The sequence below is a fragment of the Anser brachyrhynchus genome (assembly GCF_964034855.1).
Source record: "Anser brachyrhynchus genome assembly, chromosome: 8".
Classification (NCBI taxonomy): Eukaryota; Metazoa; Chordata; class Aves; order Anseriformes; family Anatidae; genus Anser; species Anser brachyrhynchus.
Window position 1 is genome coordinate 7,675,497 of NC_137702.1, and position 17,995 is coordinate 7,693,491.

The 17,995-nt window shown below is 35.8% G+C and overlaps 1 protein-coding gene across 3 annotated transcripts in view; it reads left to right on the forward strand.

Annotated features, from left to right (window-relative positions):
* LOC308199414 (BEN domain-containing protein 5) overlaps positions 1–17,995 on the forward strand; it is a 923,492-nt gene that overhangs the window by 219,678 nt on the left and 685,819 nt on the right. For all 3 annotated transcript variants that reach the window (XM_080603543.1, XM_080603541.1, XM_080603542.1), the window contains one exon: positions 5,228–5,322. In XM_080603543.1, coding sequence (XP_080459669.1) covers positions 5,228–5,322 — 95 coding nt within the window. The remainder of the gene's footprint in view (positions 1–5,227; positions 5,323–17,995) is intronic.

Below are 17,995 nucleotides of genomic sequence, written 5' to 3' on the forward strand. Positions count from 1 at the left end.
ACTGAAAAGAAAAAAAAGCTGAATGCTATCAATGTTAAAAGCTTTTCCATTTGAAATGATATATATTTCTGCTAAGGAAGAAGAAAGTATGGGTTATTTTAAAATGTTAGCGGTAATGAATGATTTAAATTTAAAAAGGCTGTGAAAGTAACCTTTGTAAATCTTCATTGTGGATTTTGTACGAGGCTTGATAGTTGTATCGTTTGTGTTCTTCAGCATCTATAGTAAGTGTAGGTAATGTTTTTTTTTGTTTTGTTTTGTTTTTCCTTCTCTAGTTTGGAGTCCCTCTGGTATAATTTATTATTATATAATTTTATATAAGGTGCTTTGTCATGAAAGATCCCTAAGACCTCCTGATGCAAATACAGAAGTTCTGCCCTATTTTTTGTGAGAAGACAGTAATCTGATGTCGTTAGTTTCTCACATCCAGAAATAGTGAGTAAAAATCTCACAACTCATGGGGCTAGCTTGAGAAGTTCATTTGTTTGACTTCTGGTTTTATTATTATTATTTTAACAGAATATAATTCTGAAGTAGATATGCCCTTACAAGGGAGGAAAACTTGCAGTTTTAAAAGAAAGAGTAAGGAGATTAAAAAAATAAAAGGGAGAGAAAAAGTAAAGGATATCCTAGCTCACAAAACACTGCAGGTTTCAGGAATTCCCCAAACACCATAGTATGTTTAAAAAAAAATAAAAATGACAGGAGAGGAAATCAATTGGTGAAAGTGAAGTAAAGCCCCATGGTATCTGGGATCTCTGGATCTTTAATGCTTGTTCAGAGTGCAAGAGGTCATACTTGGTTTCAGCTGAAAGGTCTCAGCATTGTTACTTCATGTCCAGCTCACTTTGGTTAGTTAAATGATGAAATTGTTCCTGCCTGACTTTGAATTCTCAGTCCTTATGAGCTTTGTCAGCCTATAGGGAAAGTTGTGTTACACTTGTAGCATGCAGCATTGTCCTGACATTATGTTATTAACATCAAATATATATAGTCCTTAAAGTGTGTTACTTAAATACGAAGAATGCTTAATGCTTCCTATTATGAACTCTGTTTCCAATTAGTTATAATTTCTCATATTTGTAACAATTTGATGTGAAATTTTTTGTGCCAGGCATCTCCCTCAGGCTGAATTTTGTGGTGTTCTTTGGTTTTATTTGTTTTCTTCTTATAACGTCAACCACAGCAACTCTGTTATTGCTGATCAGTTTGCTAGGGAAAATCATACAAAAATCAACTTGGCAGTTTTTTTAAAAGTACCAAGGGTGACCTTCTGCTGGGGGAAGGCACTTAGCCTTTGGTGAAAGGATGACTGGTCTGTTGGAGATCTGCTTCAGTTGGTAGGTTCAGATGGAAAACCTGCCAGAATGAGTGATTTACAATGAACTTTTAAGTTTCACCTTTACTTTAATGTTTACATGGACCTGTTGGAATGCAATGTCCAATATGACCATCCATGCCTAACGCTTTCAGCTGTGATCCTGAACCACACTGAGGTGTGCTATTCCCCGCCCCCCCCCCAAATCAGCAGTTTCTTCCAACTGTAGTCAGGAAATTTTGCAAACTTCTGGTAATGAGAAAATATGTGATAGTCTTTAGCCATCTTTTCTGTTTGTGTTCAAGGTTTGTCTTTATCTCCCTCATGCTAAAATAAAAAGCACAGAGCATCCCTTAACACCTGATTGTTTTTAATTCCTGAAATAACTTTTCAAAGGTCTACTGGGAAAATAACATTTCATCAGTAAATGTTAAGGCAAAGGCAAGACCAAGTCGTCTTTTTTCTCTTAGTGACTTTAGCTGAAAGATACCTCCAAAATACTTAGTGCAGGTATTATGGAAAGAGGACATCTTCTTTCAGTAGGCATAATGTATCTGTGCAGTCTCATGTTCTTCAACAGCTGTATCAGACCTGACAGTCCATGTACACAGCCTGAGACTGCAGCAGATATGTTCATGCTGCTATACCTTCAGTACAACCTGTTGCATGCCACCAAATGGTTTGGCTGTACTTGGCAGTATCCTGGGAGGCTTTTCTGCATTGTGCTTGTTCCACCTACCCAGGAGTTGCAACCATTTGTCAGAATGATGCTGTAGATTGAAAATACAGCATAACTGAAGTGAAATCACATAATTATTGTTTTTGGTACAGCGTAAGTTAGTATATTGCTTCTTTTAGTGGTATTCTTATGCTGTAAAGTGAATACAAGGAAGTATTTTTATTGTAAATTTCTTTATCATTTTTCTCTGGATTGGTACTCTGGAGACCAGAGCAATTTCTGGGGAATTTATAAGCACATTTCATCTAGTGTTATTTTCTTATCTTCACACTTCTTTAAAAAAATCTTTTTATTTATTTATTTTTTTTTATGTTTAGCACCTAAATTATATTGTTCATTAAATGTCACATATTGTAAGTCTCTATAATTCATGAAAAAGTACAGGGTGAATATTTTATTAGGAAAGAGTGTTTCAATGTACATAGTGTATACCTGGCGTTGTTGCTCTTAACAGTTTATAACTGGCATGTTAAGAATGTCTCTATAGACAAAAATTAGACTAAAACATAGATTTGTTCAGCAAATGTTTGCTTACTGCATCACAAACTTTTATTATAGCATTTGGGTCAAAGATGTTTGCATACCTTATTGAGCAAGCTGCATACTTTTTGTGGCTGAGGTGTGTGTACTGTAGTCATTACATTTTTGCACACTTCACTGACTGAGCTGCATGGACTACTTTAACTGTCACCAGGAATACTTGACTGAGTTCAGCTGCTTATTTGAGCACTTCAGTTTGTGTGCTTTATTACTTCAGTGGTGTGTGTTGATAAAGTTCTGTTCTGTGCTGTTAAATTTTTGGTTCTGCCAATCTAACTATATACCATGCTGAGAGAAACGCACGCGTTGCTAACTGCTTACTCTGTGGTGAACATGAGTGGTTGAAATGTTATAATCTGTAGTGCTTTGTTAAATGAGCTGCATATTTTTGTTTTTATATATGTTGCGTACCCAGTTGTGTACATTTGCTGAGCTCATTATACAAAATAAGCTTGATTGGAATAAGAACATTCTCTACCAGCTGTCTGCTCTGAGTCAGTATGTAACAAAATTAGCAACTTTCTCTTTCTAACAGTGGCATGATTGCATCCAAAGTTTAAGGCAATTGGTTTGGAGATCTTGTTTGTTTCATTCACTCTGTGCAAACATCAAGATTAACAAACCAATGTGTTGCAACTTTATTTGTTTTCACAAATATGAACAGAGTTAAGTAACAGGAAAAATTCAGCGTTCTAATACAGAAAAATGATTCCATGTGTATTATGAAATTTAGGCATTTATGTATAGATCTAAATATAATTATCCAACTTAAAGCCATACATTGTAAACATAAAATGGAAAATAACCAGAGACCTCTCAAGATGTATATTTCATCAAATAAGCAACATCTTAAATACGTACAATAACAAATATAGAGTTCTGTAAGTCAAGTGCATGCGTACATCAAGAGTTATAAAAATAAACCAATCTCATAACCCTTAGAAAAACTCAAAATACTGCTAAATACATGAAAACTTATGTGCACAGATATGTAGCTTGCTCATTAAAGTTGATTCAAAATTGAATCAACAGCTTTAAGAGGGTGTTTTTCTCATCTTCCTAATTTTGAGTCAATTCCAGTGAAACCTACAGATTATTAGATTTTGTTTGACTAATTTGCAGAGTTTGCATATGCAGCAGCTTGTTCTTCCATTTACAAAACCTTCATCTCTTCTTAATTTTTCTCAAGTACAGAGATGCTTAATTAAAGCTATATAGTTTGCCTGGATTCTTATCTGCCCCACATACAAATGTAACTGTACCTGGCACCTGTTAATGTTCTTCTACTGGTTGCTTTCACTTAAGTTTTAATATGCCGTTGTCTGAACACATTGGCTGGAAAGTCCCAGATTTGTTTTTGTGAAACTTTACATATGAAAGCTTAATCCAATTTTGTTACTTCAGTCAAAATTTCTTGATTCCAAGAAGTGGCTGTTTAATTCTCAGTCTTCTCATGAACCATTATTTAACAGTGTAAATATTATAATAGTTCATTTCAAAAATAAATGTGTGAAAATGCAGGGACAAATATAATTTTTAGCAGTCTTCACTGATACCAGTGGAAAACAGATTTAGTGAGAGAGATACAAATGGAATGTATTAGTATATCCTAGAACATTGTATCAAACAAACCTCAACGATTCTATGATCTATGAAAATGAATTCAGTGTTCATGTTTTAGTTTTTCTGTGTACATTAATGTTGGATATCAGAACTATATGAGAAACCAGGTATAATGGATTTAATATCTCTAAAGTTAATAGATGAAATGAACTAGGTTCCACCTAGACTTTCTTAACAGAAACAGCAAAAGCAATTCTGCATAAAACGATTTACAGCAGACAGATGGTAAGGAATAAGGTTTTGTCTGTTTCTTCTCTCAGCATGAATCTACTTTTGGTGTAAGTCCATTACCGGTAAGGATCTAGATTTTTCTCTTCCTTTGAACTGTTAAATACCAGCTACAGACTCCACTAAGTAAAGTTATCAGTGTTTGCTAAGATCAGAATTGTGCCTTTTTCTTATCTATGATATTCAAACATATGATGGCTATGTGCAATTTCTGGTGTATAAGTATACTGTATAGTTTCTGCAGAAGAAAATTTTTCCTTTTGTCAGGGGGTATGAAGAGAAATATTATTTTCTTTGGTGAAAGAAAATCAGATGTTATTTTTCCTGCTGCTTTGTGAGGTCTAAGCAGGTAGAAAGAGGTAACTAAGAAGCTTTAAGAGATGAAGCAGTTGGAAGCTTTTCATGAGCACCATTTTCCCGTCCCTCAGATTTCCACCAACCTCTCTTACATTAACTGCAACAAACTGGACTTAATTTCTGTTTTCAAATCTGAGTAACCTATCTCTTTGTTTGGCTAGGATTCCTATTGGAAAGCCAGCATACTAAATTCAAAATATATGTTCCATGTACATTACTGCTGTAAAACAACATGGACTATCAAAATACTGGGAACAGACATGATATCTGTTATGAGATCTACTGAGACTAAAAGTACTTTGAAGCATAAGATACATGTCTATTCCATATATTTTGTGTGTTTTTTATGCAGCTGACATATGCAGTATGCATAAGTATACATAAGTATTTCATAACTTATACCTGAACTTTTTTTTTTTTAGAGGGTAATTTTCAATGTCGTCAACTTCAGCAAAACAAAAAGCCTTTACAGAGATGGAATGGCTCCAATGGTGAAATCCACAAGCAGACCAAAATGGTAAGTTATTCTTTCAAAGGCTTGCTTATTAGGAGAAAAGCATGTTTTACTTGGGACTATTTTGCAGCAAAGACCTTCTAGCTCAGGTGCAGCTTTTGGTAAGAATAGGAATGTACTTTGATGCACCAGTGGCATCAAAGGACAGGTCTCTGTGGAGTGTATGGACTGGGTGAACTCTGGAGGTTCCTTTCAGCCTCGCTGTGATGGTGTGTTGTAGCACCTTTTGACAAGTAGCATGACTGAAGCATGACATTGGAGCGAACTGAACAGTTGGGGCTTGAGCCAAATTGCTGTTTAGCGACATCCCCACCATCTGTTAGCACAGTCCCTGGCCCAGTTTTGGCTTGTTTCAGCTTGCATTCTCCAAGGTAATGCCTGCAAACACTCTGGGAGGTGGACTATTGGCTATTTGGATTTGGTCCCCCTGTTTTGGGGAGGTCAGAGTTAAAAGGAAGAATGCGAGCTTTGCCATCTGAGTTGACCTCATGTGAATTTGCAGTCTCTGGTCTGTTTTATATCCTAAGATACCTGAAGGCCAAACAACTTGGTCATAAGTTACACAGTATATACAACACAGAAATTCATGCACATATGAAACGTATATAGATGGTACATTTTCTCAAAATGTGATGAAATGTCTGCTGTGAGGAATAATATGTAAATCTAATGAGTCCTAATGCATGCAGGACTCCCAAGAATTATATAATTTGCCTTTAGCTAGGTTTGTTTGAATATGGATAGTGAGGTTAGGCCGTAAGTATACAGTAATGTATTCTTGTAAGCCTTTGCAGCTGCTACTCTTTATTGGTTAATTAATAATACATTTAATCAATCTCCACATAATCTGAGTCTTATAAACTTATCTTTTTAAAATACTTGAACTATCGCAAAATTTCCATCCACATAGTCTTAATTTTGGTGGTCATAAAATCACTTTTATTGTATCGCTTCCTATTTGTCTGGACAAAAGATATGGCTGCCTGTCTTTTCAACCAGATGGTAAGGTCATTTGGAGAGAAAAACTATCTCAGAATACAGTTAGTAGATGGAGTCAATTCTAGCTCAATAGGAGAATGTAATAACATTGAAAATTAATTTAAAAAAATCCATTGTGTTTAGCGTTTTTGTAGCAAAAGTCATGTTAATTGTGTTTACTGTTTAACTTTAGAAAAATCTTTTGGGGGAAAAATCTTTTGGGGACATTTCAGGACAATATTTATCAGGAGTACTTTAATCATCTTTCAGACCTTTTCCTTCTCTCACTGGGTTCTGTTATTTGCAGCTAAGTATATTGTGTGTTAAGTTTATCTATAAATCAGATATTGCTTTCATACAAATTTTATGCCTTACTTTGGTTTCAAATTAAAGTGTAAATCTTACAAAACAATGCAAAAAGGGCTTTTTTTTTTTTTTCCCTTAGAACATATAGGCTTGTTCACTATTAAAACCAATTTCCCTTCCACTTCCCAGGAAGCCTATTTATTTTTGTACTTTATATTTTTAAGGGGTGTATTTTGCTTCTGTGAAAGTGAAGAATGAATAGCATTGCCTGGAGCCAGGCACAGTGTAGGCAGCAGGTGCCGAGAAGCTTCCTTTTACGTGGCTACAACCATACTTTAGTTTTAGTTCTGTTTCAGAAATCCTAGCTCTAATTTATTTCTTTAAAAAATCGTTATATTAAAATACATAATTTTATTTTTCTATTAGTCCATGTATGAAAGCGTTGTTCTGAACTTTGAAGGTGTGCATTAATTCATGCTATTATCAGGGGCCTCAGTCATGTTGGTGTGTCCTCAGTATAATTTTGTCTTGATGTTAATAGGAGTTATATGTATATTTTCCAAGTGGGAAAACACATGCATTATTTTTGGATATGTGTTTTCTATTAAAGCTGTCTTCCACTTGGGTTATGCCTTTTGCAATTACTTCTGTATCTGTTTCCATGGTGTTCCAGGGAAATCTGTAAATAAAATTCTTTGCTTCTCTGTTTGCTGAAATGAAATGGGATTTCCAAGTACTTGCAGTTTTTAATACAGCATACAGGTAGTTGTGGTCCTTGAATGTGAGTAAGGCAACATCTGGCTTGCATAGATTTGGTCCTATTTGGCACTTTGTATAAATTAGTCTAGTAAGCAATACTGAATTGTTCACTGCTGTAAAAGTCCTGAGTTTTACATGAGGATACTCAGGATTCAGAAATGTGGAAGAAGGCTAACACTTGAAACTCTTCACCTTACATTAAGTTTTAAATCCACATAGTAGTTCTATGGGTATAATGTAATTAAATTAGAAAATTATATATTAATTATGGGAAGATGAGGAAACATAATGAATTTTAAAATCAAGTTTAAAGGAATAAAACTACGAGAAGCCAGGCTCTACAAATATTCTGTAACAGACCTCAGTCCTTCATATCTGAACTCTCCTGTACCAAATATTTGAGGAACTCATCATTATTGTGCCTGCCTGTGAAGGCATGTGATCCATACTGAAATTCTCCCACCTTCCCCTAGCCATGCTGACCGAAGCAGTGCTGTGTCACACACAGCTATTCCACTCCCTTTTTAAATACAATCAGGTTTAAGTTTTAGGATGTGTCTATTTTTCATTTTGCATTTGAGCAGTGTTATGCACCTCTGATTTAAATAAAAGTCCCCACTGTATTCAGGATAGAATTTGGCCATACAGCTTGAAAAGCCCTGCGTATCAGAAGTAGATTGGCCTCCAGGGACTGTGAATTTTAATGTTTGTTTTGAATGTGTTCATGTAAGCATGGCTCCAAGCTTCACAACATTTTGTGAGTTTGATTCTTGACTCTGGAACAAATCACTGCCAAGTGCTCTTGAAATAGAGAGTGTCGAACACAGATCAACATTTTTGACCTGTGTTCTCTTGCCCTGTAGGGTAAGATCTTTAAATGCAGTCAGCATCAAGGTTCAACTCAGTGTTACTGATGTAAATGGAGTATATCACTGTCATCAAAGCACTCTATGTGGACACAGATGTTCTGGTGTTGACATATTCTTCTCTTTTGAAGTAAGGGCAAACATTTCCAGTAATGAGCTACTTAAAAAGAGGAAGCAGTATGCTGAAGGATAAGGAAAAAACAGATTTCATGGTAAAGAAATAGATTACTTTTTAAAAAGAAAACCAGAAAATTTGATTGAAAAGATATCTATATTCCACATACACAGTGATGGTTTTACTGAATATTCATTCCCAGAAGGATAGATACAAAAAATAAGAAGTTGATTTCTGAATCCCTCTTCCCATTTTCCTGTGTTTTTTTTTTTTTTTTGGACATACTATGTTGACATTAAATTTTGGGGTTGTGTCAGTTACATCAGTCAGATCTCACTGCACTGAATCGTAGCTCATACATAGAAATGCAGTGTTGTCATACCATGTTACATCAGTTTTTTTCAAGACAAAACTCAAAGTTTTATTTCAAGCCAGTGGAATGGGCTGCATGTAGTCACTTAGCATTTTTTCTTAGTATCTGACCATTTGGAAGTATTACACAGATTTTTTTTTCTTGCTAATGACTACTACAAATATATAAACTGAATGTAACAGAGATCTGTTTTGTTTGGGTCTTTTTGGTTCATTTTGTGGAGATGAAGAATTTGAGGGGAGATGAATTAGATGACATTAAATTTTTATTATGCTAATACAGTTTCTAGTGTAATCCTTTTTTTTTTTTTTTTAGCTTCATTCAAGCATGACTGACTTTGGTTGCAGTTTCTTAATCATTTCACACTAAAAACTCCATCCCTGGAAGCTATTAGTAAAGCCTACCATGTGGGCATGGCAGTGGAAGACCATTTAAGTACATATACTGTACCATTATATTGATTCTGCGAAGTTTTACAACTTTCTCAAAGTGAAATAGAAGAGTGACTTGTTCAAGAGGCAGCAGATTTTCCAAATGATGAAGTGAGCAAATATTCCCTTTGGGCAGAGAACAGCTATAACTCTTGATTATTCAGTGTGAGCATTGCCTCATTGGGGACATTAGTTTTTCAAATTGTGCTAATCTTTTAAAAGTAACAACTGGCCACTCATCACCTTAGGTATTTCAGCAAGATCATGTGCAAAACTCTAATTAGTATTTATAGAACAGCAACTCCTCCCAGTAGAATAGTAGCAGTAGCTGGCAAATATCTGGTTGACACCTGTTAAGTCTTCAGACATCCATTGTATTTTATTCTGCATTTCAAATGAGCAGAGAGCAGTAGGTGAGGTCCCCATAATTAAGGGATAAAGGATAATAAATAACATGGTTCTTGAATGGATGAACACAAGGTTAAAGGCTGTTCTGCACTTGTGATGTTGTACTTCAGGAAATGTTTGTATGTAAGCAAAAATGTTAGCTAAAATATTACAGAGCCTTCAGTATACAAGAGAGGATTTATGTGTAGATTTACATGTGTATTGTTTATAATGTCATATTTCAAATTGCTTCTTGGCAAAGTAGTCGCTTTTTTTTGTCTTTTTTCTCATTCAGCATTGATGGTTTTTAACTGGATAGCTGCCTTTGCCAGCAAGTACTCTGCTACCTCTGTTGCTATAACATCTACTGTTAAATACTCACAACACATTGCTTCTGTAGCATTTTTCTTTTCCAGTAAACCTGGGAGTACAGAAAAACTTTTAGGTAATTAATTCAAATTTGAATCTATATGTATCTCGGTAAATATTGTCATGATGAGGAATTTTGGTAGACATAGAGACAAGCAAAGCAAGTTTTATGAACAATACTCCCATATGTTCCATTCATCAGAAGGTGACAAGACTGAGAAAATCTGAATTTTGAGTAGCTAAATCGTGTTGATTCTTGCCAAGTTTCTTTAACATTTGTCTACAATGCAGTGTTACAATCACTACCATGTCTACCAGGCTGCATTATACATTCAGAGACTTCCAGCAGCATTTTTAGTATGTATTTATATATCTTTAGCCATAAGATAAGCTGTTTGTGAAATGAGCTGTCATTTGTGGTGAAACAGTTTGAGAATAAAGCACTATATATATATATGGCTTGCTAATCTGAAAGACTAGTAGTGCTTACTATAAGATGTATAGTGCGCCAAGGTTAGTGATAACATCAACCTGAATTTAGGTAAAGAAGAACATGCTGTTGCCACTACTCAGTTTCTTCCTTTGCCTATTTTACAACCTTGGCTGCTCTCTGTAAGTTTGTGCCTTTGCCAGTTTTATAATGCAATGTGTGCTTTTTATTTTTTTTTTCTTCTTCTCTCTGAGGGATCTGGTAGGAATGCTTTTGGAGTTTCAGAAATATTTCCCCGAAAATACATAGGCTTGTGTTTTTGCCTGGTGCCGACCCGGTCACTAAGAAACTTCCTCCACTGTCCTGGTGTAGTTCTGTGAAGGGTCATTATGTTGGGAGCTAGTTCTGTTTAAAAGTCTTATTTCAAAGAAGAGAAAGAAGGTTTAGTCTTGGTCTAGTTCATCATAGATTGAGCTGTATGGGTGCAACTGGAGGAGCAGAGGTAGGTGGAAATAAGTTGATTGGAGCAGTGTCAAGGGAATGAGGATACCAGCTGCTAGAAAGATGCCTAGAGGATTGTTTGTGGAACCACAGGCTCAGTTTCAGTAGTCTGTAACATTTTACTTGGAGAAAATAGGGAAAAAGAGATTACAGTACTGACCACTTAAAATCCCACTTTGGTAAGTTGGAGGCATTTTGTCTTGGTCTTACTGCAGCTCTTTGAAAGACAACAAGGTGTTTTCAGGTAGTTTTGAGGTTGGCATGTATATGAAAGTAAAATAACTGCCTCTGAAGTCAATCCGTGGGTAAATTAATGTTTGTGTGTATATTGTAAAATAACAAAAGAGACCCAACCAATCTATAAACACACAAAAAGCAAATGCTTCCTTCTCTTTTCCAATCCAGCAAAAGTACTTATTCCTGGGTATATAAAGCAAGTTACATATCTCTCTTATCAGCAACAGCTTTTGTGGAAATAGATGAGAGGTTATATACTGCTGACACAAGGTATGAACTGGATCCCCACACTAATGTGTTTATTGTGTAAACTAAATTGGAGTAGTCTATGGCAAGAAAGTAAGTTACGTTTTATCGACTGGATATTTTACTGGAAATTTAAGATGCATAGAATTATATTGGGGAAAATTAATAACAAGGAAATTAGATCAATATAAAAGAAGCAAATTAATATTAAGATTCAAAGAAAATAAAGAAGAAGCTCCAAATTACTGCTAACCCATCATTTAAAAACCCTCGATATTTTATGTGTTTCCTCATCATTTATCTGACTGATCTCCTATAAATCAATTTATTTAGATTACAGCAGAGTCCAAAGGCCCCAGTCAGGATCAAGACTCATTGTGCTTAGTGCCATGGAAACATATAAATAGACAAAGCCTTCTTCCAAAGTTGTGAAAATTTTATGATTGATTTCAGTAAGAGCAAAGTTAGGCCAATACTGAGCACTTCTGAAAATTCCATCCTTAAAGATTTATTCCATGCAGTAACTGTTTAAAAAATGACATACAGCTTACATAAGAGTCTAAATATTTGATGTTTATGGTATTTACATCTAAAACACCAGAGGCTATGTGCTTTAATACCTCAATCTGTTTCCCATATACTCTGTCAACATGAGTTCCCTGCATTGATTGAGGGCACTCTGTGATCCCTAAGGTTGTATTCATGAAAGGTTACCCTTGGTACTACTTTATTCATGAAAGGTTTGAAGCACATAGGAAACAAATGGGTCTATTCCTGCTAGGTGCATTTTTGTCATCTATAAATACTTAATTACTGGTATATTGAAGGGAAATTAAAAATCTCAAAAAGATGCTGTTGCCTGAAAATAGTTTCCCCCACCCCTAGTGCAAATCACAATGAACCCTGCAGCTGGGGAGGATTTGTGGCAGTTTAAAACAACTGAACTGTAGTTTTTTTTCCATTACAGTCCGTGGAATTGAGTTTAATGGCTGCAAAATATGACCAAAAGCTGTGCACTGGATCTCATCCTGAAACTGGTCATTGTTTTTTTTCAGGTGATGGGCATTTAGTAGAACTGACTGCATGAAAAGTGTTCACAAAACTGAGACCCTAACTTTGGAATGTTTTCAAAAAAAAAAAAAAAGGCATAAAATTGAGGTGCTTTCCCCCCAAATAAGTTTGTAAGTTAGATAAATATGGGTAGCAGTGAACTCAAAGCAGAGTCAAACTACCAAGAGGACACTGCAGCTTTTCATTGCAATTTTGTACTTTGAACTAATGGAGCAGCGCAGAATGAAAATCACCTCAGTTAAGAATGGCATTTATCAGCCATAAGTACTTAGTAGTAAGAGCCCTACACATACAAAGCTGAGTATCACCAAGAAATGTACTTGAAAATCAGACTGTTAACACAAGGCTATACAAATAAGAGCCAAAAACTGTAATCAGAAAATGTAACATCTCTTTAAGAATGTGTTAACGGTCTGAAGAGTGCTAGACAAGTTGAATTTAACAATCATGACAATAATTTAGACTGCACCAGGACACAGCAGTCAGGTTAAATTTTGGCTTTCCTTCACTTAGCCTTGCAACTTCAAAGATCTTTCAACATATTTTAAGAAATACATAGTACTGCTAAATTTACATATAACAAAAAGCATAGGATATTCTTATATGTAGGATAATATATCAGAAATAAAATGTTAGGAAAAATTAGGGCTGAAACATCCAACCTAGTATTTTTAAATGTTTGAATTGAACCTTGTTTTTCATTCACTTTCTATGAAAAACAATATTTAATGCAGAGGAAAGGGTAATGGGAACTGTTAATTGGGAATTTCTGTTGAGTGAGATATCTCACCTGATATTTGTTGTGCCATGATAAAAGCCAAAATAATGGATTCAATTTCTCTTAATGTGATGGAAAATAAGACAGATGTTTCTGATGTACTGTGGAAATTGAGAATGGTAGAAAAAGAAGTAAACGAGTAAGTCAGTTGATAATGCAAGAAAAATGTTAAAATATTAGGTGCTATGTCCTGAATTTTGTCTCGTGTTTTGACAGTGGTATATAGAACCAAAATATAAAACTTTATTTTTTATGCTGTGGTTACCTAGGTTAATTTATGAATTAACTTTTGTATGCCATTGGCTAGAAAGAATTAAAATTTAATGATAACGATCTTTCCCGCATCTCTAGACACTGAAGCAGCAGTTAAAACTTTTTTTGAACTGCTTCAAGCAGGATTATTGAATTCTAGCTTAAAAGTGAAACTTTGTCTTCCTGCTTCACTATATTAACCTAGCAAGTGTTCCCCTAGCGTGTGTGTGTGTGTGTGTGTTCCCCTGCATCTCAGGTACCCTTGCTGTTGTGTTCTCAGAACCAATTCTTATGGTGATAGAATGCTGCTAGGAAAAATCTTCCTGTTCATATATTTTTGTCAAATGGGAGCACTAAAACAAAGGTGATGACCCAGTTGAGAAAACAGGTGTCCCAGATAACATAATCAACAGATCAAGATGCTGTGGTCCCCTGCTATGGCTGGGAGCTGTGGCTGCAGAACTGCTTTGCATTTTCTTTGGGAAGAAATGCTGTGCTACTGTGCAAGGGGAGGACAGGGCTCCTCTGTTTCCTTTTAAAAATAAAAACAAAACCAGAAAGCACACATTTAAGTGACACCAATGAATGTTCATGAATCTTAGAAGTAATATAACGAAGACACGAAAAAAGATGCTTGCATCTATCTTGTGTGCTACAGATGGGAGACGGACATGTCGGTGTGCTCTGTTTGCACTGACCATAATGGTGTTTCTCCAGCTCCCAAATCCAAGTAAACCAAACTATTTAAATGAAGCTGTGTAACATGTATTTCAGCTGGACTGCCCTGTTGAAGAGCTAGGCCGAGGGGGCCTGGGTGAGGCCTGGCTGTGGCAGGACCAGCCCTGCCCATCTTCCCTCAGGAGCTGTCCACGCTCCCCTCTCATGCTGGTCAGGCTGTCTCTCCCAGTTTCAGAGCGCTTCTCCCCTCCTCTTTTTCCACTTGGTTCCCTTATGCTGCCACCTATTAAGCCAGTCCTTAATGCTGCCAAGTCTTGAGATGAGATGGTGGATGTGGGTGGCAAGACAGCTCAGGATTTGTCGTCATGCCTGTTCTTTCTGAGGCACCCGCAGGTGTGTAAGTGCATTGTGGGGTGTTCGCTCTGCCACCATCTGCACGCGGGCACTGCGGCTGAGGGAATCGCGTCACAAGAAGCACAGTAACAAAAATATTGTCCTAAAACAACACAAACTATGGCAAAACAAGTGTCAATAAGCAGTTCAAGAATTAAACTATTAGTGACTAAAAGTAAATTTGTTAGGGAATTGCACTGGGTAGTTGGGCTCAGTGAGTTCAAATGGTGGAATTAGGAACTTCATAAATTAATTGGGAATTGCTATTGAGGTTCAGGAAGAAAATTGTGTTAGCCTTTTATTTAAAACTTCACTATTGTTCAGCCTTTTCCAGGTGCATATATATATATATATGCATATATATATAAAAGATTGTTCTTATTCTACAAAGAATTTTGCAAAACAGTTTATTGGAAATGGGATACCCTTCAGCAAATTTATAGGAAAGGCCATTAGAGCTCAAGATAAAAAGAGATTCAACTTGAAAGGGTGAATTCACCATAGTAAGAAATTGAGGAATATCCAAGCTAAAGTAGTTTGCCATGCCTTTTAATATTAGATAAAATCCTCTCCTAATATTTTTCTTAGCATAGTTAAAAAGCACCAGTACCTCACAGCTTTAAGACAAGCAGTGAGACAATAATTTAACTTTCATAAGGAAAAGAAATTTTTCCCATTTGCTACTCCACTGTATTGTTTTATGCTCTTATTGTTGTTTTTCAAATATCATTCAGTGCGATGAAGCAGGATACATATGTTTGTGTATAGATTTTTTTAATAATCCAGGAGCACAATTCTCTGGGCTTTCATGAGGGATAGCCCTTGTCCTGGAAGTGCTGGTGGAAGGGATTGGGGTACAAATCGTGCTTGTAAAATGGTTTGAGAGATTTGTGAACTTGAGAAGTGACTCAGCAAGGGTAATAGTACAGCTGCAGGTGCTGTCAAGGCTTCACCTTCAGGAGAAGCTTTTATAACTAAATACAAAGTAAGTCAAGGTAAGCAGGGAAGGAAGTGTACTCTGGTTTACTACGTATTAACCCCTGCGGTCAGAAATCTGATATTTTTTCTAAAAGGATAAATCAATTAGAGGATATATTGTTTGTGCACCAAGTGAAATGAAGGAATTGATTTAGGTGGGAGTCATGGATATAAATGGGTAGATGATTATTAACAGTTTAGTCTTTTGTAAAAATAAATTAGTCTTGTGTTGTAGTACTCTATGTCAAACTCCTTGTGCATATGTGGTTATGGTAACCATTACCTTTGTCTGCAGAGCACATTGACTTTCAGACGATTAAATACGCTCAGTCTTGTCCTTTCATGATATTGTAATGTGAATGGTCACCAAATGACCACCTGGAGGAAAGCTGTTTGTAACTTGCGCTGTTGTGCAATTGCAAACTTAAACTTTTTACTCAGAGCACAGAGGTATGTGAATAAAAAACCACCAGGCATCAGAAGAAAGCACAAGTAGCTTTTCTTTTGAGAGTACTTAAGAGATATAACCCTGCTTTCCTGCCATTATCTCTTAGTAAGCATGGGTCTTGAAGTTTGTACATCAGTCTGAAAGAGAATGCTAAGCTGCAGGTCTGCCAATAAAGAACCTAGGTGTACAGGGTAATGCGCATATCAATATTTGAAAAATGTCTCAAAGCAGTGTGTAGGAGTCAGTCATTGTGTTTTTCTATTTCTGTAACTGTGATCTACTGAGAGTTCTTTCAGATTTATTGTACGTATTCCCTCACTCACCCTGATGTGAGATACCCATACTTTAGAAGTTAGTATCTGTGATCTGTGTGGCTGGTGTTCTTTGACAAGAGTCTCCCAGTACCATGAAAATGAACAGTGTGTTCTGGATTTGTCATTTCTAATACTCTTCAATGTGTATCTGTGTACTGTGAAAGTATAGAAACCAATAAGCTAGATGATTCATAAATATCTGGGGTGTGTGTGTTTGTGTGTGGGGGATGCTTCTTCAGTTTGTTTACTTTTCCTTTTATTTTGGCAAAGAATTCCAAGTTTACACTAAGGCTGGGCTTCAAAAACATATCTGAAGAGAGGAAATGAAAGACTGGATAAAAATGCAGAGAAAATAGTAGTCCAGAGTGAAATGTGTGACTAACTCTGTCTGAGGACTCTTGATACTAAAATTACAGAAGGAAATAAATTACATGTTGACTGCATGGTTTTCTTCCAGTCTTAGAGCCATAGAAACCAGGATGTCTTCTATATAAAGTAACAGTGAACTTAACTGTAACCATGCATAGGAAACTGTATTTTAGTTCTTAAAAGGCTCTTATCTTGCTTCACAATAGAGCATACATTTACATTCACAGTACTGCCACTGTGTGGCTTTCCCTGAAATTCTGCGGTTGAGGAAAGCTGTTCTCTACCAAAACATCAGGATACTCAAAGCACTGTGTGCACATGGGAAAGAGTGATTCAGTGAAATTGCATGGTTGCATTTCAGAGGACTTACTCTTCTGCTGTTTTTGTTTTTCTTGAAAGGGGGATTTCATGTTTGTATATTTGGACAGCAGAAATGTTGTTTCAGCACCTTAATATTTACAGTTGAAACCAAAAGGTTTTATTTATTGTTTTAAAAGCTGGTAGACATGTTTAGGTTCAAACCTAAAAGTTGTCATCAGTTTCCTTTTAAGGTTTTAATTCTTTAAAAGTACAGTGCAATGAGAAAATGCATCAACTGACAATCCTGCACTAGCATAAACGAAGGCTTTTATAGCTTTAGTTTAACATATAATAGATATTTCTCTTCAAGCCACCAAAAATGTGGATTAAGGCTTAGAAAGCTTTCTGGTAAGTGAAGCTGGGATACTTTATAGATGATGCACAAGTGGTGTATATATTCACAGACATTTACAAGTATCACTAATATATTCTGCCTGACAGCATGAGACACATGCATGAGAAGTTAATGGTCACTAATGCCTCAATAAAAGCTACTTATTGAAATGTTTAACATTAACCTTTAAGTACAGATATTTTGAGTTCTACTTTCCAAATGCACTCCCTACTCACTTCTTAAGCTGGTATCCAAACATTTATGTTTTGTGTTTTTGTGTAAATGTCATTTTATGAACAATTTAAAATGTAACAATCCTCTGACACTTAGCACAATAGTTATCGAAGTTGAGCTTAAACAGTTTTAAAAAAAATGTTTTAAGTCAGTTGTATTAAAATATCTTTTTACTGTGTTACTTATGGTAGAGAAAACTCAAAGCTCAGGACTTACTGAACAATACTCATTTACCTTCACTTTCTGCAAGGCAGTGTTGGAAATCTTCAGTCTTAATTTTGCATTAAACAGCTGTGTTCTTGAAATTATAGTCAATCAGACTTCCTTTTGCAGAATATAAAACTGGAAAATGTTGAAATACATTGACTTCCATTTTCTTGTGGCAGATGTAAATGTGGCTATGTAGGCCAGAGTCAGAAAATTTGGAAGCTAATAATGACTGCTGTCTTTGACAATTTGACTTCTACTC